Source organism: Canis lupus, chromosome 8 (genome assembly GCF_003254725.2).
Source record: "Canis lupus dingo isolate Sandy chromosome 8, ASM325472v2, whole genome shotgun sequence".
Classification (NCBI taxonomy): domain Eukaryota; kingdom Metazoa; phylum Chordata; class Mammalia; order Carnivora; family Canidae; genus Canis; species Canis lupus.
In genome coordinates this window covers 47,613,238-47,633,797 of record NC_064250.1, presented here as the reverse complement: position 1 = coordinate 47,633,797, position 20,560 = coordinate 47,613,238, and the positions used below count along the sequence as shown (strand labels likewise).

The 20,560-nt window shown below is 49.3% G+C and overlaps 1 protein-coding gene across 5 annotated transcripts; it reads left to right on the top strand.

Annotated features, from left to right (window-relative positions):
- Positions 1-516: 516 nt before the first annotated feature.
- Positions 517-19,135, top strand: ABCD4 (ATP binding cassette subfamily D member 4). Of its 5 annotated transcripts, none has more exons than XM_025442992.3 (19): positions 517-846; positions 6,469-6,587; positions 6,731-6,858; positions 7,995-8,134; positions 9,683-9,799; positions 10,157-10,282; positions 10,883-10,933; positions 12,346-12,440; positions 12,700-12,821; positions 12,929-13,020; positions 13,190-13,279; positions 15,021-15,229; positions 15,410-15,501; positions 16,013-16,049; positions 16,423-16,472; positions 17,309-17,361; positions 17,642-17,718; positions 18,346-18,461; positions 18,639-19,135. In XM_025442992.3, the coding sequence occupies exons 2-19, from the start codon at positions 6,554-6,556 to the stop codon at positions 18,705-18,707; spliced, it is 1,698 nt and encodes a 565-aa protein (XP_025298777.1). In that variant the 5' UTR covers positions 517-846; positions 6,469-6,553; the 3' UTR covers positions 18,708-19,135. The 5 variants fall into 5 exon arrangements, 4 of the variants coding, with proteins under 4 accessions (XP_025298777.1, XP_025298776.1, XP_025298780.2 ...); XR_003134887.3 differs by lacking the exon at positions 517-846 and adding an exon at positions 2,768-2,926 and having other exon boundaries at positions 17,662-17,718; positions 18,639-18,672; XM_025442991.3 differs by lacking the exon at positions 517-846 and adding an exon at positions 2,768-2,926.
- The last annotated feature ends 1,425 nt before the right edge of the window (positions 19,136-20,560 follow it).

Below are 20,560 nucleotides of genomic sequence, written 5' to 3'. Positions count from 1 at the left end.
AAGGGACGCCTGGGTAGCTCAGCAGTTGACTGTCTGCCTTGGGCTCAGGGTGTGATCCTGGCCTCCGGGAACGGAGTACCTTACATAGTTACATATTTACATATTTCACATGTACTATTTCCCACAACAATCATTATTACATTTCACAGATAAGGAAACTGAGGCACCTTGACCAAGGTCACACAGATATTTGGTGGTGGAGTAGGAATTTGAACCCATGTAACCTGGCTCTGAAGTCCATGCTCTTAAACCATCTTGGTGATGACAGGGCTCTCCTGTTAAGGGCTGCAAAGTGTATTCTACAAAGTGATTGTGTCACACTTTATCTAACCAGTCCTCCTTTGATATGCATTCTGGTTGCTTCTGGGATTTCGCAATTAAGTACCATGCTGCAGAAACACTCCTGTGATTAACCTTTGTGCTCTTGAGTAAATAGTTTTCTAAGAGAAGCCTGGAAGTGAAACCACTGCATCATCTAAAATTTGGTAGTTATTGCCAAGTTACTTCCCTTTGTTTTATTTAACCAGTTTGTCCTCCCCTTGTCTATGTAGGAGAATGAGGAAGTAGCCCAGGAGTCCAGTAGGTACAAAGGGGGAAGCTCTGTCCTAGCTGAAAAGAGGATGAACAGAGACACTGACCTGTGTTTGGTGAAGTTGCCTAGCTCATCTTTGCTCAACAAATATTTATTGTGCCCTTCCTGAGTGTGTTTGGACAATGGAGACAGAGTCATGGTGAACACACAGACATGGTGGGTGCCTTCATGGAGCGGACAGTCTGTGGAGAGAGGCGTTAATGAAGTTAACACAGAATGAAAGTATAACAACAATGTTCAATAAGTGCTATCAGGTGAGAAAATGGAGTGCTATGGGAGGGAATAATGGAGTCTTTCTTTAGAGAGGGTGGTCAGGAGAGGACCTTCTGGGGAAGAGACATTAAGCTGGGGACCGGAGGAAGAGTAAAAATTAACAGAAATGTTGAGGGGAACAGGATTGTTTCCTGGCCCCTAAAGAAGTTGGAGTGGTAGGTGGGGCCAAGGCCCTAGAGACTTTTTTTTTCTTTTGCCCTAGAGCCTTTTGAAGCACTGAAAGGTTTAAGTGAGGTGTTGATCTCCTTTGTTTTTGCAGATTTCCTTCCTGCTATGAAGGAACTGGTTTAGAGAAGGAACAAGAATTTAAGTGGGGAAACCAGTTAGGAGGTTGGCCTTAGGTGGTGGAGGAGGAACCTATAGTGTAAAAGAGTCTCCAAAAATGCTTCAATCAACTGCCATGTGTAGACCTCATTTGGATCCTGATTTTTTTTTTTTTTTTAAGCTTTTACTTACTTGAGAGAGTGCCGGAGCACAGTGCTGAAGGACAAAGGGAGAGGGAGAGGCAGAGGAAAAGAATCTTAACCTGACTCTGCTGAGCACGGAGCCCCACTACCCTGAGATCATGACTTGAGCTGAAACCAAGAGTCCAAGGCTTAACCGACTACCATTCAGGCACCCTTGGATCCTGATTTTTTTAACTGTTAAAAAAAAAAAAAAAATCACAGCTGGGGACAATTAGAAATTTGACAGTATATTTGCTATTAAGGAATTAATTAAAAAATTTTTAGTGTTCTGTCGGGTTTCCCACTATCCCCACTCCTGGATTAAACAGTTGGAAATTATCTAGTAGATAATTTACAAATATGAGCTAATATATTAATGAATGATATGATATATATGGCATTTTGTTATTCCTTTTTCCTTTGCAGGTATTTACATGTATATTTTCATAGTAGAGATCATACTTAAATCCAGTTGGTGGGCAGCCTGGGTGGCCCAGCGGTTTAGTGCCTGCCTTTGGCCCCAGGGCCTGATCCTAGGTCTGGGGATCAGGTCCCACATGGGGCTCCGGCATCTCCCTCTGCCTGTGTCTCTGCCTCTCTCTCTCTCTGTGTGTGTGTGTCTCTCATGAATAAATAAATAAAATCTTTAAAAAAAAAAAAAGAAAGAAAGAAGATCACTGTGGCTTCTTTGGGAGAATATACGAAACATCTATATTCCCCACAGGTGCAGAGGGGCGCTGGCTTCCACTTCGCCAGGACGGTCGGGTTCGGGGGTTCGGGTTGCCGGGCTGAGCAGGGGCGGGGGGCTGGGCTGTTGGCCTTGCTTACTCTGGGTCTTCAGTTGGAATGTGGCTGGCCCATGCTGGATTTATGTTTCATGCTGTACCTATTACAAGAAGGATCTCTCTTTCAAGCTGTACGTTTATAAAAACCGATCATATACTGTATATATAAAAATGTTAAGATGGTAGAAACACGTATGAATGTACTAAGTAGTATTCCACTGTACTTATTCATAAGGTAGGTTTTATTACAAGACTCCCACCAGGTACTTCTTTTTTTTTTCCCACCAGGTACTTAACAAATGTGCACTACTCCTTTTCAACTGTAGAATCAGTGTTACTGCTTTCTAGCCCAGCCCCTGCAGACCCTCCCCAACTCTTTCTCTGTAGGTAATTTCCTCTGTCCCGTGTCCCTCCCCCTACCTCCTAAATAAATAAAGGAATCAGTGAACCACACACACACACACACACACACACACAAAATCCGAGTCTAAAATACTTTAAACAGTCCCGTTCCGCAGCTATTCTGGTCAAAAAGGAAACCTCCCCGATCCAGCAGGGGGCGCTGCAGGCGCCGCGTCGACAGAATGTGGCGCTCCGCCCTCTTTGGTTCTTTTCGACCTCCGTGGGTCGCTTCCGGGAGCGGCCGCGTCTCCCGGCGCCGTCCTCTCTATCCGCCCGTCTCTGTGGTCGCCGTGGCCCCGCCCCTCTTGGGCGGGAGGCGTGGTCTTTGGACTTTTTTTGCCGGGGCCGACTCCGGCTAGCGGGGCCCGCGCCGAGGGTGGAACCCGGCTCATGGCGGCCCGGGGGCCCGCGGCCAGGGCTGGCGCCAGGTGAGCGGGGCGGCTGGGGAGGCGAGCTGGGCTGGGTGGCTTGAAGAGCCCCGGCCCCCGCGAAGGAGGATCCCGCTCGGGGTGCGGGATCCTGTCGCTCAGAGCCTCGGTGCTCGGGATTGGGTTGGTCCTCCTCAGCTCCTGACACACTGCGGTCCGCTGCACGGCCCCTCTTTGTGTTTTAATTTATTACCTTCCTCCCTTCGTTCCTTTTTCTCAATCCCGTTTCGCCCCCTTTACTCAGACACCCGCTGGTGTATTGAAAAACTCTTACCTTGAAAGGTACATAGAGGTTTTGAATTCCTGTGAAGGATCATAGGCTGTGATTTTTATTTTTATGTTTTTTGTTTTGTTTTGTTTTGTTTTGTTTTTGCTGTGACTTTTAATTTTTTATTTTTTTAAAAATATTTTATTTATTTATTCATTAGAGACACACAGAGAGAGGCAGAGACACAGGCAGAGGGAGAAGCAGGCTCCATGCAGGGAGCCTGATGTGGGACTCGATCCCGTGACTCTAGGATCACGCCCTGGGCCAAAGGCCGGTGCTAAACCTGCTGAGCCACCCAGGGATCCCCTGCTGTGACTTTTTTTTTTTTTTTTTTTTCCCTGCTGTGACTTTTTAAAAAATCTTTTTGCTCAACGTTGTGTTTTTGAGATCATACGTTCAATAGTAACCTCGTTTCTATTTCTGAGGGCTGCATATATCTTATGTACTTTATTTATTTATTTATTTATTTTTAAAAATTTTATTTATTTATTCATGAGACACAGAGAGAGAGAGAGGCAGAGACACAGGCAGAGGGAGAAGCAGGCTCCACGCAGGGAGCCCGACGTGGGACTCGATCCCAGGTCTCCAGGTTCACCCCGTGGGCCGAAGGCAGGCACCAACCAAACTGCTGAGCCACCCAGGGATCCCCCATGCTCTAGGTTTTAATTTCTTGTTGGTTTTACACTCTGCACATACCTTCCTTGAATCTTTTATTTTTTCTTTAAGATTCTTTTTATTTATTCATGAGAGACACAGAAAGAGAGAGAGGCAGAGACACAGGCAGAGGGAGAAGCAGACTCCATGCAAGGAGCCCATGCAGGACTCAATCCCAGGACCCCAGGATCACACTCTGAGCCAAGGGCAGACGCTCAACTGGTGAGCCATCCAGGTGTCCTGGGGAGAGAAACTCTTAAGCAGGCTTCACACTCAGTGCAGAGGCTGACATGAGGCTTGATCTCACGACCCTGAGATCACGACCTAAGCCGAAATCAAGAGTCAGATGCCCAACTACCTGAGCCACCCAGGCACCCCTGATTATCTTACAACTGATGGTTTGGGTCTCCTTTTCCTTTCCTTTTTTTTTTTTTTTTTTTTTTTTTTCCCTTTTCCTTTCCTATTCTTCACAGTTGCCCTTAGCTATTATGGGCCTTTATATATTTCCATATAAAGTTCCTCAGAGAAGTTCCGCTGTGATTGGGTTGTTGTTTTTTTAAGATTTTATTTATTTATTCATGAGAGACACAGAGAGAGAGAGAGAGAGAGAGAGAGAGAGAGAGAGAGAGAGGCAGAGACACAACAGGCAGAGGGAGAAGCAGGCTCCATGCAGGGAGCCTGAGCAGGACTTGATCCCGGGTCTCCAGGATCACACCCTGGGCTGAAGGTGGCGCTAAACCGTTGAGCCACCTGGGCTGCTCTGTGATTGGTATTATATTAAATTTATATAGACTACTTTTGTTTGAAATGAAGTCTTTATAATGTTAAGTCATGCCAACTCTATTTAAGTCTTCTTTCACATCCTATAATAGAGCTTTCATTTTTTTTCTAAGATGTCTTTATACTAGGGCACTTGGCTGGCTCAGTAGAGCCTGCAATTCTTGATCTTTGGATTGTGAGTTTGAACCCCACATTGGGTATAGAGATTACTTAAAAATAAAATCTAAAAAAATATGTGGGGCACATGGGTGCCTCAGTCGGTTAAGCATCTGACTATTGCTCTCAGCTCAGGTCTTGATCTCAGGGTTGTGAGTTCAAGCCCCATGTTGGGCTCCATGCTGGACATGGGGCCTACTTTAAAAAAAAAAAAAAAAAGAGGGATCCCTGGGTGGCGCAGCGGTTTAGCGCCTGCCTTTGGCCCAGGGCGCGATCCTGAAGACACAGGATTGAATCCCATGTCAGGCTCCCGGTGCATGGAGCCTGCTTCTCTCTCTGCCTATGTCTCTGCCTCTCTCTCTCTCTCTCTCTCTCTCTCTGTGACTATCATAAATAAATAAAATAAAACAATTTAAAAAAAGAAAAAAAAAGATATACTTTTTTAAAATTTTTTATTTTTATTTTTTTTTTAAGTTTTTTTTTTTTTGTTTTTTATTTATTTATGATAGTCACACAGAGAGAGAGAGAGAGAGAGAGGCAGAGACACAGGCAGAGGGAGAAGCAGGCTCCATGCACCGGGAGCCCGACGTGGGACTCGATCCCGGGTCTCCAGGATCGCGCCCCAGGCCACGCGCCCCAGGCCAAAGGCAGGCGCCAAACCCCTGCGCCACCCAGGGATCCCTAAAATTTTTTATTTTTTAAATATTTTATTTATTTATTCATTATAGTCACACAGAGAGGCAGAGACACAGGCAGAGGGAGAAGCAGGCTCCATGCAGGGAGCCCGACGTGGGACCCGATCCCGGGTCCAAAGGCCAAAGGCAGGCGCCAAACCGCTGCACCACCCAGGGATCCCTTATAGGTTATTTTTAAAAGTTAATTCCTGCATGTTTCATAGTTGTTTTAAAGCATTTCTTTTGTAAGTGACATCTTATTTTCTTTGTATTTTCCAGTTGGTTATTGTTGGTATAGAACACTATTGATATTTGTATGTTAACCATGTATCTAGTTGAACTTTTTTTTTTTTTTTAAGATTTTATGTATTTATTAGAGACAGGTACGAGCAGGGAGGAGGGGCATAAGGAGAGGGAGAAGCAGGCTCCCTACTCAGCGGGGAGCCTGACGTGGGGCTCAATCCCAGGACCCTGGGATCATGACCTGAGCCAGAGGCAGATGCTTAACAGACTGAGCCACCCAGCTCCTAGCTGAGCTTGTTTTATATCCAGCATTTGTCTATTGATTTGCTGCTTGCTGTACAAATGATCACATTATCTGCAAATAAAGACAATTTAATCTCTTCCCTTTTAATTCTTTTGCTTCATTTATTTTTCTTCCTTTATTGATTTAGCCAGGACCTTAAAATCCTTGATGGGCTTTCTTGTTGTGTTTGTGACCATAAAGAGGATGTGGCTAAAGTTTCTTCATTAACTATGTTTGTTTTGGTTTTTTTGTTTTTTGCTGTAAATTTTTGGTAAATAACCTTTTATAGCATTTACCAGCTTAAAGAAGTTCTTTTCTCTCCCTGGTCTGTTTCCAGCCTACTACCTTCAGCATTCATATAAGCCATTCTTCCTCCATGGCATGGACCCCTCCCCAGAACAATGTTGATAAACTTGGTAACTGCTCCTTAAGGCTTAACTGCCCTCTTAGGTTTCTCTCGACTTCTCTTACATCTCTTCTTCAGGCCCAAGTTAGATCTGCAATTTCTCCAGCGGTTCCTGCAGATACAGAAGGTTTTGTTTCCCTCTTGGTCATCACAGAATGCCTTGATGTTCCTGACCCTGTTGTTTGTGGCCCTACTGGGTGAGTGAGTGATCCCAAGCTCCAGAGGGAGGGCAGCCTTGGTTTGGGGGTCCCTTCTCTCTGGGGAGTTGATAAGGCAAGGACTCAAGGGGAAGCCTTTCTGACCCTTCATCACTGAGTTCTGGCCCCTCTCTCCACCCCAGAACAACTGGTGATATACCAGGTTGGCTTGATCCCCAGTCAGTACTATGGGGTCCTGGGAAACAAAGACTTGGATGGGTTTAAAACCCTGACATTCCTGGCTGTCATGCTCATCGTTCTCAACTCCATGGTAAGGTTTTCTCCCTGTGTTTCTCTTCCTCTCCAGCCTAGGGTCAGCAGAATGCTAGGAAGCAGGAATCAAGCTATGGGAGTATGTTCCCTCCCTTTTCTGGGAACTGGAGGTCAGAACTGTGCACAGGGCATTGATTTTTCTTTTGGTCCCAATTCCTTGGATGTTTCAAGCTCCCAGGGCTAGGCCATGAGGTTGTGGTTTAATTCAGAATACAGCAGAAATGATCTCGTCCCTTCCATTTCCAGAAGTCTTGCTTCAGGGAACTCCAAGCACTTGAAAACTGGGGTGAGCCAGGGGGCTATTGCTTCTCTGTGGGGCTGAGGCCGTGGTTCAGCCTGGTGCCATGGCACCCCTCCCAGCCTCTGCACCTGCTGCTTTCCCTCACAGCCTCCTCCTTCCCCACCCCTCTTCACTTGGGCAATGCCTGCTCACTGTTCAAGGTTCTGCTATTGTCACCTCCTTCAAGTCCTCAACTTTCTCCATGTTTCCTCCACCAAACTCTGCCCTCTTCTCTGTGGAACTAATACTGAGTTAACCTCTGCTGTAGCACTCCTCACACCCAGGTAATTGTTTCCTTGCCACACTGAGCTTATTGTCCTTGCCTTGCCTTGGGCTTAGCATTCAGGTGCTCCATCAGTGGTGAACCATGAGAGTCAGGCCTCTGCTAGGACTCACGCCTAATGTTCTGTCTGCCTGTACTACCTGTTTCCTTCAGGAAGCCCCTCCTCATCACCCTTGGGCGCTTTTGATGGGTCTTCTGGCATTAAGCACGCATACAGAACCCTGTTCCAAGTTTGGGGAAACAAAAGTAAGAACATAAATGGCATAGAAGATGCCATCCCCAGTCTCCAGAAGGTCACCTGCTCTCAGAATAAGACAGTACAATATAAAGAGGCCAGAGGGCCTTAGCTTTGGCAAGCCCCTCAGCCCATGGTGGAGGAATGAGCATAAGAGGAAAGAATCCCCTGACTTGACACTTTAAGCCAGTGGAAGTGCTGAGTGGATGGAGAATAATCAGAGTGGGCTGGGACCGGTCAGCAGAGGCTTTCTGCCAGCGCTGAGCTCCTCGCTGAGACCTGCAGTAAGCCATCTCTCGCTCTCCCTCACTGCCTCTTGCTTCCCCCATTGCACAGCTGAAGAGCTTTGACCAGTTCACCTGCAACCTGCTGTATGTGAGCTGGAGAAAGGACCTCACCGAGCACCTTCACCACCTCTACTTCCAGGGCCGCGTGTACTACACCCTCAACGTGCTGCGGGATGACGTCGATAACCCGTAGGCGCCCCCTTTCAGTCCCCCTGCCCTCTGCGGGGTCCTCTTGGTCCGGCTTAACCCCGGAGAGTCCCTGAGGCAGGCCCCTGGAGTCCCTCTGCAGTTACCTGCAAACATTAATCAGCACCCTATGGCAAGGGGAGCCTGTGGAGGAGCCCTGGAACAGCTGTAGGGCTGAGAATAGGGAACTGAGTACTAGGAGCGGTTCCCTTTTGTCCATTTTGTCGGGGATCCCTGGGTGGCACAGCGGTTTAGCGCCTGCCTTTGGCCCAGGGCGGGATCCTGGAGACCCGGGATCAAATCCCACGTCAGGCTCCTGGTGCATGGAGCCTGCTTCTCCCTCTGCCTATGTCTCTGCCTCTCTCTCTCTCTCTCTGTGTGACTATCATAAATAAATAAAAAAAAATTAAAAAAAAAGAAAAACCCCATGTGTATGGAGATTAAAAAAATAAGCTTCTAAATAATGCCTTGATCAAAAAAAAAGAAATCAGTGAAAACTAGAAAATATTTAAAAAAAAAAAAAAATTCAGATCTTCATTCTGCTTCATTCTGTCCCTGAGCCTCAGGTTCCCTTTCTGGAAAATGGGGAGGAGAGTTCCTTTTTTTCTTTTTTTTTTTTTTTTTTGGGAGGAGAGTTCCTATTTCAAGAATATCTCAAAGGAGATTCATGCAATACATAATATGCAGCGCCTGGCATGTAGCAAGTGTTCCAATGTGAGCACTTATTACTTTCCAGGCGAGGAAAAAGGCCCAGAGAATGCAAGTGACTTGTCCAAGGTCATGTCTCAGTGGAAATGGGAGTCAGTGTGGCCCTGGTGGTGCAGTGGGCCATAGGAGTTCTCTCCTCATGCTCATTCCCTCTCCAGTCACCAACCCCAGGCACTTTGTTGCCTGGGGTGACCTTTCATCAGCCAAAGCTGAGCTTTGCAGCAGAGATTCTTGTGATTCCTGTTGCCTCTTATCTTTCTCTTCTAGGCTTCTCCATAACTCAACCCATATGAAGCTTCTGCAGCCAGATAGCTAAAATAGGGGCAGGCTCAGGCTCACAGAAGAGATTGGAGGAGCCAGATAGAGGGGCTAACTTTCCTGCTCATCCAGAAACTCAGCTCATTTACCCTCAGGTCTTTCTCTGGTGCTACTCAGAACCGGCTCAGGACTCCTGAGTACTGGCCCTTTGTTTGCTACTATTCCTGAGGGGTAAACTGAGGTACCCTGTGAAGCAATTCTTCAGAACCCTATTTATTTTTTTCTTTAAGATTTTATTTATTTATTCATGAGAGACACAGAGAGAGAGAGGCAGAGACACAGGCAGAGGGAGAAGCAGGGTTCATGCAGGGAGCCCGACACAAGACTCGATCCCGGGTCTCCAGGATCACACCCTGGGCTGAAGGCGGTGCTAAACTGCTGAGCCACCCGGGCTGCCCTTCAGAACCCTATTTAAAGGCCCTTAAAGGATCTTAGTTCCTCTAGCAAAACCAGTGCTTGTCTGGGTCCATCTTCCCCCTGGATTGTGGCTAACAGTGCTGGAAGACTCTGTGTTCTTGGCTCCAGGGACCAGCGCATCAGCCAGGATGTGGAACGGTTCTGCCGGCAGCTCAGCAGCATGGCCAGCAAGCTGATCATCTCCCCCTTCACCCTCATCTACTACACCTACCAGTGCTTCCAAAGGTGAAGCTTCTCCTCCCTGGCCAGCTGTTTCCCCCGAGGTCCCTCACTCAAACGCGCTCCCCAGGTCAGGGTCCAGAAGAGGCTGGTCTTCCCTCCCTCCCACCTGCAGCCTAGGAAGGCTTCCTGTGTCCTGTGCTCAGGCCCCTACCCTCCCTTTGGACATGTAGCATTTCAGTGTCAGGGGTCCTGGTACTCTGACAACCTAGACTGGGTATCAGATGCCCCCACACAGGAGTAGAGGTCCCACAGGACTGCTGGCTGAAATTGGATGAGGGCTACTTGAAAGTGAGCAAGAAGCCGGTCTGAGGCCTGCGGGAATATGTGACACCCCCGACCCTCCCTCTCTCTGCCTTCCAGCACAGGCTGGCTCGGGCCTATGAGCATCTTTGGGTATTTCATCCTGGGAACCCTGGTGAACAAAACGTTGATGGGGCCCATCGTGGCAAAGCTGGTGCAGCAGGAGAAGCTGGAGGGGGATTTCAGGTGTGTCTCTCTTGCTTGAGGTTTCTGGGCTGAGCGTAATGGTTAAGGAATGGGATCGGGAGTAAGACAGCCTCTTTGAATCGCAGCCTGTGCTAGTTACTAGCCTTGTGCTCTTGGGTGAGTCTTGAACCTCCCTAACTTCAGTTTTTCCATCTCTGAAATGGGGATGGTTGTACTGCCCTCAGAGGGGACTGTGAGGGGCATTACTGAGATTATAGCTGAGCAGCACCGAGACCTGTGTCTGGTTGGCCAGCATCATCCCTTGGCCTTCTGTGTGTTTCTGTTCCAACCTCCCCATTTTGGCTCAGCCAATAGATCAAGCCCCTGTGCTGTGCTTCTTGACCTCCTTCAGGTTGGGCCCCGGGAGGAGGTGGCACGGGCAGGGATGCACCTGTCCTCTAGGGAGGTGAGGGGTTGCCCTGTCTGCAGAGTTCCTCCCACCCCACCCAGGCCCTGGGATTCCCAGCCTGTGACAGCTTAAGGAGGGGCTGGGCTGAGGCAGCCAGTTTCAAGGTGGAACCAGGTTCCTCTTTGGAGGTCTGCTTCCTTGGGGACCAATACTGCCCGTTGTCAGGACACATTTCCCTTTGGTCTGCCCAGGTTCAAGCACATGCAAATCCGGGTGAATGCTGAATCTGCTGCTTTTTTCAGGTGAGTCAGGTGGGGAGAGTTTCCTTTGGTCTCATCAGAGGTGATGGTGGAGATGGCAGAAAAGGAAAGGTGAATCGTGTGGCTCTCCCACCACCGCCGAACCCAGGAGCTGAGCGTCCTTACACTTGGCTATGACCCTCTCCCCATGTCTCTCACTGTCTCTGCCTCATCCTTAGGTCCAGGTATTTGCTTCTGAAGCTGGTTGTTCCAGTGGCTCAGCATGGGGCCTAAATTTGTTCCAAGAATGAAACAAGTGAATGCTTCCTGTCTTGGTGATGACTATAAGGCATTGCCTCTGCCTGTTTTTCCATCTGTAAAATGGCTTTCTGCCAGTGCCTGTTGGCTGATCAGAGTCTCAAAAACTGATCTTTTGTCTCTGTAGGATAGGAGGGAAAGGAAGTCTCAGGAGATCGGGAGACCTGCTCCCCACAAACACTGTCCAAGTAGAACAAATATCTGATCTCTTGACAGCAGCATTGTGAAATCTCATTCCTTCCCTCAAGGTCAGGGCAGGTCCCTGCACCCTTCCTTCTTTGAGACCTCTGGAATCATTGGCCCCAGAAAAATAGCTCAGGCCCCACAAGCGTGTGTTGAAGTTAGTTGGAAGCTGTTCTTAGATCACCTGGGTCTAATAGCCCTGGGACCTTTGCGCTTGTATGTCTGCTGCATTTTGCAGCTGCTGCCACTTGGGGGCGCCAAGGATACCAGGAATCTATGAGGTGGGGTTTGGTTGTGTGATGACAGAGCCGGGGCTGCGCTAAGTGGCTTTGGGGTTCTGCAGCCTCTGGCGAAGTTCTGGGCTCTGGGGAAAGCAGGTTGGTTCTTGCAGCTCTGGATGGCTTCTTCCGTGGCTTCTCTGTCCCTCTAACACTTTCTATGGCAGGTGAAAAATGCAGTGCGTCTGCCTGCCCACCTAAACTGGGAGATCAAGGGCAGGGACTATTTTATCCACCTGTTTATCTCACTGGCTGACTGGCATAGAGCCTACCACATAGCAGCTGCTCCGTGTATAGTTGTTAATAACACGTGCTATTTATTGAGGGCCCGTCTTCAGCCTGATGCTTTCTATCTAGAAATTTTCACTCTAACTTATTTTGTGGGTATTACTAGCCCCATTTTACAGAAGACACTGAGACCCTGAGGCTTAAGTAACATCTCAGTATCACCCAGCTAGTAATTGGCCAGAGCCAGGATTTGAACCAGGTCTACCCAATCTAGAGTTCATGTTCTTTCCCCAGACAATACTGCTGAGTAAATGAAGCAGTGAATGGATGCTAGTTTCAGAAAGGGTCTGAGATGAAGACCATTTGCATGAGCTTGGTCCCTAAAGGAGAGTGTAATGAGGGATGGAGTGTCCCCCAGTCCGGCTGAGGCTTTCTAGGCCCTGTCCACATCCCAGCCTTTCTCTTCAGAGCTGGGCACGTGGAGCACACAAGGACAGATCGCAGGCTGCAGAGACTCCTTCAGACCCAGAGGGAGCTGATGTCCAAGGAGCTCTGGCTGTACAGTAGGTAGAGGGAGCCCTGGGAGGCAGAAGCCACAGGAGCGGGGTAGTCCACTTCCCTTCGCACACCTCCCTGCTGTCTCTCTGCACTACTGTTAGCTGTGGTGAAGGAATTAAGCAGAGGGAGCCACTGCCTTTGCCATGAGCATCTTTGGGAGAACGAGGATCCAGGGAATAGCTTGGTCCTCCTTGGCTTCCTCTTCCCTCAGAGCATGAGGATGGTCCCTGGGTCTCTTACCCTGGGTGTTTTTGTCCTCTGCAGTTGGGGTCAACACGTTTGACTATCTGGGCAGCATCCTGAGTTACGTTGTGATCGCCATCCCTATTTTCAGTGGTGTCTATGGAGACCTGAGCCCCACAGAGCTTAGCACTCTGGTCAGCAAGGTGAGGATCCCTTCTGGTGACCCTTCAGGCCCTCCCCTCTGCCGTTTGGCCTGGCGCCCAGGGCCTTGGAGCCAGGGCCTACGCTCACTGTTCACTGTCCTGTGCAGAATGCCTTTGTGTGCATTTACCTCATCAGCTGCTTCACCCGGCTCATCGATCTCTCCAGCACACTCTCAGATGTGGCTGGTTACACACACAGGTAAGGCTGTGTCCGGCCCCTCTCCAGGTCCTGAGGAAAGCATGTGCCGTGAGAAGTAACTGAATGAAAAAAGAAAGAGGGAAACCATATGCTAGTGGGTGTGAGAAGGAGTAACATGTTTGCCTGTCCCGCCCCGCCCCGAAAACTCAGGTTTTCACTTTTTGCCTAGGATTGGGGAACTCCAGGAGACCCTGCTGGACATGTCCCTGAAGTTACGGGGTGGCGAGATCCTGGATGAGAGTGAGTGGAACATGGACAGGTGGGTGCCAGGCTGGCAGGGCAGTGCGGTGGTGGTGGAGGCAACTCTGGGTGCCCTCAGCTTGGGTTTGCCTTGGAGCCGTGCCCTTTCCAGCTGGGCAGCAGAGTTTTGTGGAGCAGATGCCAGAGCTGCCTGCCTAGTGCCAGGCACGTTACAGGTATTCATAGGCAGCGGTACTGTTCCAGCATCTGTTCCAGCATCTGGCACCTGTTGTGGTCATTTACACCTTCCCCCAGCTGCTGGAAGCACAGTGCACACACCTGCCTGGACCCGAGATGAGAAAACAAATCTGAGTGGTATCTCCCACTGAGCCCTGCCACCTGCCCCTCGCCTTGGGGTATGCCAGCTCTCTCCTTCCCCGGCCTGGCTCACACCCACATGTGTCTTTACCCATGTCTCATTGCATGCACTCTGATGTTTCTGACCTTTCTGTGCACTGAGGATTTGTTTCATGTCCTCGCTTTTCTTTTCTTTTTTTTTTTTTTAAGATTTTATTTATTTATTCATGAGAGACACACACAGAGAGAGGCAGAGACACAGGCAGAGGGAGAAGCAGCCTCCATGCAGGGAGCCCGACGTGGGACTCGATCCTGGGACTTCAGGATTACGCCCTGGGCTGAAGGCAGCGCTAAACTACTGAGCCACCTGGGCTGCCCGTGTCCTCGCTTTCTTGGGCTAATTACCCAACTGTTCTGTGTCTCACTTTCTTCATCTCTGTGAGAGGAACAGTAATGGAACCTTCCTCTCAGGGTGGTTGTGAGGATTAGATACCATAGTCCATGGAAAGTGCTTGGACAGTGGCCACAGAGTAAGCTTTTGAAAATGGAAACAGCCTGAGGTCCAGGGCTACACACAGCTCTCTCCTTAAGGACTAAAGCCTTAACTGTTGTCCCTGTTTAGAATTCAGGCTTTATGCCACTCTGGGCCTGGGCCTGGGGAGATGGTAAGGAGACCACAGGAGACCAGAGGCTCTGTTCTCTGGGGGAGAGGGGCATCTGTGCAGAGCCAGGAACTCCAGGTCCTTTTACAACCACCACGCCCATCCTGCTATACCTGCTGGTCAACGCGCTGTGCAAACCCACTAGTTTTTAAGTTAGACAGCTTCAGCTCCGTGACACCGAGTGAGTTACTTAGCTGCCAGACTTGGTTTCCTCATCTGCGAAGTAGGGAGAATATTTGTGATCTCTAGGTGATTAAGATCAGTTACGATGGGGCTTCGCACAGCCCTACCTACCGCACAGCCCTACCTCTGTGTTAGTGTGCCTGGGCTGCCACAGCAAAATACCACAGACCGGGTGGCTTATACAACAGATATTTATTTTGTCACAGTTCTGGAGGTTGGAAGTCCAAGATCAGGGTGTTGGCTGGGTTGGTTTCTCCTGAGGCCTCTCTCCTTGGCTTGCAGATGGCCATCTTCTCGCTATGTCCTTTCCTGGCCTTTTCTCTGTGCGCGAGCGTCCCTGGTGTGTCTCCCTCCTCTTAAAAGGCCATCAGCTGTATTGGATTAGAGCTCTACCCTAATGGCCTCATTTGAATGTAATCATTTCTTTAAATACCTCCTCTTCACATGCAGTTACATTCTGAGGCACTAGGGGTTGAGACTTGCCTGCTGTTTTGAAGACACAGTTAAGCCCATAACAACCCCTTGTCCAGAGGTGAGGCCCCCAAGGAGAAGACCCTGCCCCTTGGCAGCACTGACACCACTTATCTTCCCCACACTCCCCTCATCTTCTGAACACAGGGCCCCAGGGTGGCCAGCCGCAGAGCCAGCAGACACAGCTTTTCTCCTCGAGCGGGTCTCCGTCTGTGCCCCCTCCTCTCACAAGCCCTTAATCAAGGATCTGAGCCTGAAGATCTCTGAGGGGCAGAGCCTGCTCATCACGGGCAACACAGGCACCGGCAAGAGCTCCTTGCTCAGGGTTCTAGGTGGCCTCTGGGCAAGCACACAGGGTGAGAATCGGCCCTCCCTGCCTCTGAGCCGGTGTGGCCCGGTGGTGTGCATGTGTGTGATTGTACGTGTGTGTGTATGTGCATCTGTAAAAATCCAGGCATTTTTGTCAGGGAAAGGAAATGAAAGGCATTTCCTTTCTCTGGGAGATCTCAAAATAGAGGTTTCTGTGGGCTTTACAGGCTCAGTGCAGATGCTGACGGACTTTGGACCCCATGGGGTGCTGTTCCTGCCACAAAAACCATTCTTCACTGATGGGACCCTGCGGGAGCAGGTCAGCCTGGGGCCCCCTCCTGCCTCTACCGTAACTGAGACCTCTGGCAATATGACAGGTCTCAGCTCTAGAGAGTTACGAGGCCGAAGGTGAGGTAATAAAGCTCTCCCTGCTCAGGAACTCCCTGGCTCTAAGAACATTTTATTCACATCCATGGATTGGGCCATGTAGTTAGAGCAGCTCCTGGGGGCAGGGTTAACCTGTGGAGGCCAAAACCAAATACCACATACGTTTGTTCAACACCAAGGTTGGATTCTGGCGGCCAGGTCCTTAGGAGTCTCCCAGACCCTTTCTCTGCAGCCACACATCCAAAGGTTGCAGTGACCCTGTCTCACTGTCTGCTGGCCCAGCCTCTCCCACTGGACCCTTGGCTAGGGTGTTCCTTACCGTCATCAGGGGGAGAGGACCCTGGCCTCTGGCAGTTCCTGGGGCTGTTTCTGAGGAAGGTTAGGCTGTGTACAGCACCAGTTCTCTGCCCTCACCTTAGGCCTATGTGGTTTTGTTTTATCAGGTGATATATCCCCTGAAGGAGATCTACCCGGACTCAGGTGAGCTGGGCCTCCTTGGGGCATGTCCTCCCAACTAAATTGCCCCTGCTCTGCCTTTTGGCAGAGGCTCCAGCAAGGCCGCTAGTTTGAGGTCCGTTTTTTTCTCCTCCTTCAAGTGCTTATGATTTTGGGGTCTGTACCCTGACCTCATCTTGTTCTGTCTTCCCCTCCTTGAGGAGAGACACCCATTGGAGGAAGGGAAGGGTTACTTCCTTTGCCTGGCCCTTATGTATTAAGTGCTATGACCCTGTCACTGCAGAGCCTTAGCCCTGATTCTGGCGCCCCCACCCCTGCCCCCTTGCATTATGTACCCCATCTATTCTGGGTACCCAGAAGGAGATGACTTCTTGAGGAAGGCTTCTCTGTTTTGCAGGTTCTACTGATGATGAGAGGATCCTGAGGTTTTTGGAGTTGGCAGGCCTGGTGAGTACAGGCAGGGTCCCTGAGGTCCGAGCTCACCTGGTAGCCCTGACCGCGAGTGCTGGTCCAGCAGAGCTGGCATACTGCCCTGGGCCCCAGACTAGAAGTATGAGCCTGGACGGTGGGAGTGGGGGTATAAAGTGATGGCAGCAGTTGGCCAGCTACAGGCAACAAGGGGGTACATTCTCTGAATCGAATTTTATTTTATTTTAAAAGACTTTATTTATGTATTAATGAGAGACACACCCAGAGAGAGAGAGAGAGAGGCAGAGACACAGGCAGAGGGAGAAGCAGGCTCCATGCAGGAAATCCCATGTGGGACTTGATCCTGGGTCTCCAGGATCACACCCTGGGCTGAAGGTGGCGCTAAACCGCTGAGCCACCTGGGCTGCCCTGAATTGAATTTTATTTTATTATTATTTTTAAGTTTTTTTTTTAAATTTATTTATTCATGATAGAGACAGAGAGAGAGAGAGAGAGAGGCAGAGACACAGACAGAGGGAGAAGCAGGCTCCATGCCAGGAGCCTGATGTGGGACCTGATCCCGGGACTCCAGGATTGCGCCCTGGGCCAAAGGCAGGCGCCAAACCACTGAGCCACCCAGGGATCCCCCCGAATCTAATTTTAAAATGACAATAAAACTAAGTCAGTCTGCTTTTCCTTGTCATCATGCCCCAGCAAATGTAAACAATGTAGTTGATGGGCTGTTCCTCTCTGCCTGAGGAGGATTGCTAGTGCACCACAGGGGTGTAGCTCTGTCTCAGAGATGTGTGTGATGGGATGCCAGGAAGCAGGGATGGGCCCTCTCACGGACAGCATTCCTTTTGGGTGTGTTACAGTCCAGTTTGGTGACAAGGACAGAGGGTCTGGACCAGCAAGTCGATTGGAACTGGTAAGAAGGGAGTCGGGGTGCTCCAGAGCCAGTTCTCCCGAAAGACAGTGGGTTCCAGGTATTTGCTGCTCATCAGGGACATGTTCATGCCCTCAGGAGCAATGTTTTGGCCTCATCTCATGTGGGCAGCAGGTCTAGACAGTGGTTGAAAGAGGAGGGTGATGTCCATCTGTCCTGGGGCCAGCCTCCCTGCCACAAGAACCTCTTCTTGCTTAGACACATTCTATACAAAAGCCAAGCTATAGCCTCGTCTAGCAGTCCTCTTACTCCCGTTCCTCAGGTATGATGTTCTGTCCCCAGGAGAGATGCAGAGGCTCTCCTTTGCCCGGCTTTTCTACCTACAGCCAAAGTATGCAGGTGAGTGTGCATGCCAGGTACTGTGTGCTCACAAGGGCGCGTGTGTGTGTTCATGTATAACTGGGGAGGTGTTCAGATGGGTAGGAGAGCACCGCTGTGCATGGCTGGACATCTCTGTCCCTGCAGGAGAGGATGGCAGGGCTCTGCCCACGCGGCAGCAAGGTTGGCATCCTCAGAGCAGCTCTGGATGTGTTACACACCAGTCCATAAGCATCACCATTGCAGCAGCCGGAGCCAGCCTTGAAACCTTGTGATTTTATGTGCCTCAGGCTCTGCCATTCATAAGTGGGCAACACCCCCAGTCTGCCTGGCAGAGAAATGGCAGGTGTGAACTTCTTCAGGGGCTGACATCCTTGGGGGAGGTGAGAATCCCTGCTGTGAGCGGTTCTAGGCAGTACTGCGCTTACTGTAGGCAGCTGGGGGATTTTGTCCTACTGCTTGTAGAAGGCTTCCTGGGTGAAGCCTAGCCCCCTGCTCATTTGGCCCATGCTCTTTCGACGGCAGGGGTCTCCTAAGAGCAGCTTGAGTACCAGCTGGGTACCAGCCAGAGGTGAGTGTGATTTGGAGGAGGAATAGAGGTGGGTCAGAGGCAGAACTCCATCTCTTCCCCCTGGATTCTTCCCTCAGTGCTTGATGAAGCCACCAGTGCCCTGACCGAGGAGGTAGAGAGTGAGCTCTACCGCATTGGGCAGCAGCTGGGCATGACTTTCATCAGTGTGGGACATCGACATAGCCTTGAGAAGGTACCCAAGCTCATACAGGTGGTCTCAGGAGGAGGAAGAGCCCAACGGTGGGGCCTGACCAGGGCCAAGGGCCCTTCCAGATAGGGGATATGGGTGGCAGAGAGCGCAGGGGATGGATGGCCTCCTGTTGTTGTGGCCAAGGCAGCCTGATCTCTGTGTCATGCTGGTCTCTTGCAGTTTCACTCCTTGGTTCTGAAACTCTACGGAGAAGGAAGATGGGAACTGAGCAGAATCAAAGTGGAGTGAAGCCATGTGTGGGGCTGGCTGCTGGGAAGGTGCCAAGCTCAGGGCAGATTGGCACTCCCCCAGAGAGACAAGGGGCGAGAAAAGGGGCCTGCAGGGCACGGGAGACCCCTGACCCGCCTCACATGCCCTGTTTGGAGAGTGCTGGCAATAGGGGGGGCACAGTTGGGGGGATGGCCACCTGGTCCTGCCAGGGCACCTCCTGCTACCTCCGCCAGAGCTCCCTGCACTTGCTAAAGAAAAACCTGAAAGTGGGATCTATGACAAATGTAGGATCAAATGGAGAGAGGATATTGGGCTTAAAGTCAAGAGATCCAGAAATCATTTAAATCTGTTAAATTTTGTAACAATATATTTTTACCTTTAATCAACTATTTAAATTTTATAATTTTTTTTTAAAAAGAAAAGATAAACATTTATTAAAGATTGCAGTTTTCTCCCTTTCCTTTTCTTCTCCACTTTAAGGTGACCTTTTACAATGAATCCCCAGACATTTGTTTAGGAGCCTAGGGGGAAGGGAGTAGCACTCTCTCACTAACCTCCAGGCCCTTCTGTTTTTCTTGTCCTAACCAAGGTAAAAATAAATTTTTCCCTTCAGCCAGCTAAAATAAGGTTAGAGATTTTTCAAAAATAATCTTTGTTAGGGAATAGCAACAACCAAAGGGAACAGACAAAATCCAGGAAGCATGAAAACTTGAGATGGAAAAAGATTGAACCCAAAGCCCTTATTCTAGAATAGTGTTCCCCAGAGTTGAGTTGTCAGAGTAGTACATTCATGATTTTTGTCAGATCTCTGTACTTCTTATACTGTGAATTACTTAATATTTATTATTATTATTTTTTTAAGATTTTATTTATTTATTCATGAGAGACAGAGAGAGAGACACAGGCAGGGGGAGAAGCAGGCTCCATGCAGGGAACCTGACGTGAGACTTGATCCTGGGTCTCAAGGATCAGGCCCTGGGCTGAAGGCAGCACTAAACCGCTGAGCCACCCGGTCTGCCCACTTAATATTTTTAAAATTAACTCAGTTCAGTCTTCAAACCTAACTGATTTTATTTTTATTTATTTTTATTTTTTTTAACCTGATTTTTTTTTAATAGGAAATTCCTTTTTTTTTTTTTTTAAGATTTTATTTATTTACTCATAGAGACAGAGAGAGAGGCAGAGACACAGGCAGAGGGAGAAGCAGGCTCCATGCAGAGAGCCCGACATAGGACTCGATCCAGGGTCTCCAGGATCACGCCCTGGGCTGCAGGCGGTGCTAAACCGCTGCGCCACCGGGGCTACCCCATAACCTAACTGATTTTAAAGGAAAAATTTATACTTGATATAAATAGAATGTAACTGTAAAAAAATGAATGTAAATAATGTCATGAAATTGCAGTTTGATACTGTGCCTGCAAAGACTCTGAGCCTGAGTCTTGTTCTGTTTGCATAGAGGGAGGGTAAGAGATGTCATAGGGGAGTCAGACATTGGCACCCAAGTGAGAATTTTCTTGCCTTTTTTTTTTTTTTTTAAGATTTTATTTATTCATAGACAGAGAGAGAGAGAGAGAGAGGCAGAGACAGAGGGAGAGGGAGAAGCAGGCTCCATGCAGGGAGCCCGACGCGGGACTCGATCCCAGGCCTCCAGGATCACACCCCAGGCTGCAGGCGGCGCCAAACCGCTGCGCCACTGGGGCTGCCTGAGAATTTTCTTAAAGTTAGAAACCAAAAAAAAAAAAAAAAAAGTTAGAAACCCAGAGTGGGAACTGTAAGGAAACAACTTTCTTACTCTCTTTTTTTCTTTTTAAGATTTTATTTATTTATTCATGAGAGACAGAGGAGCAGAGAAATGGGCAGAGGGAGAAGAA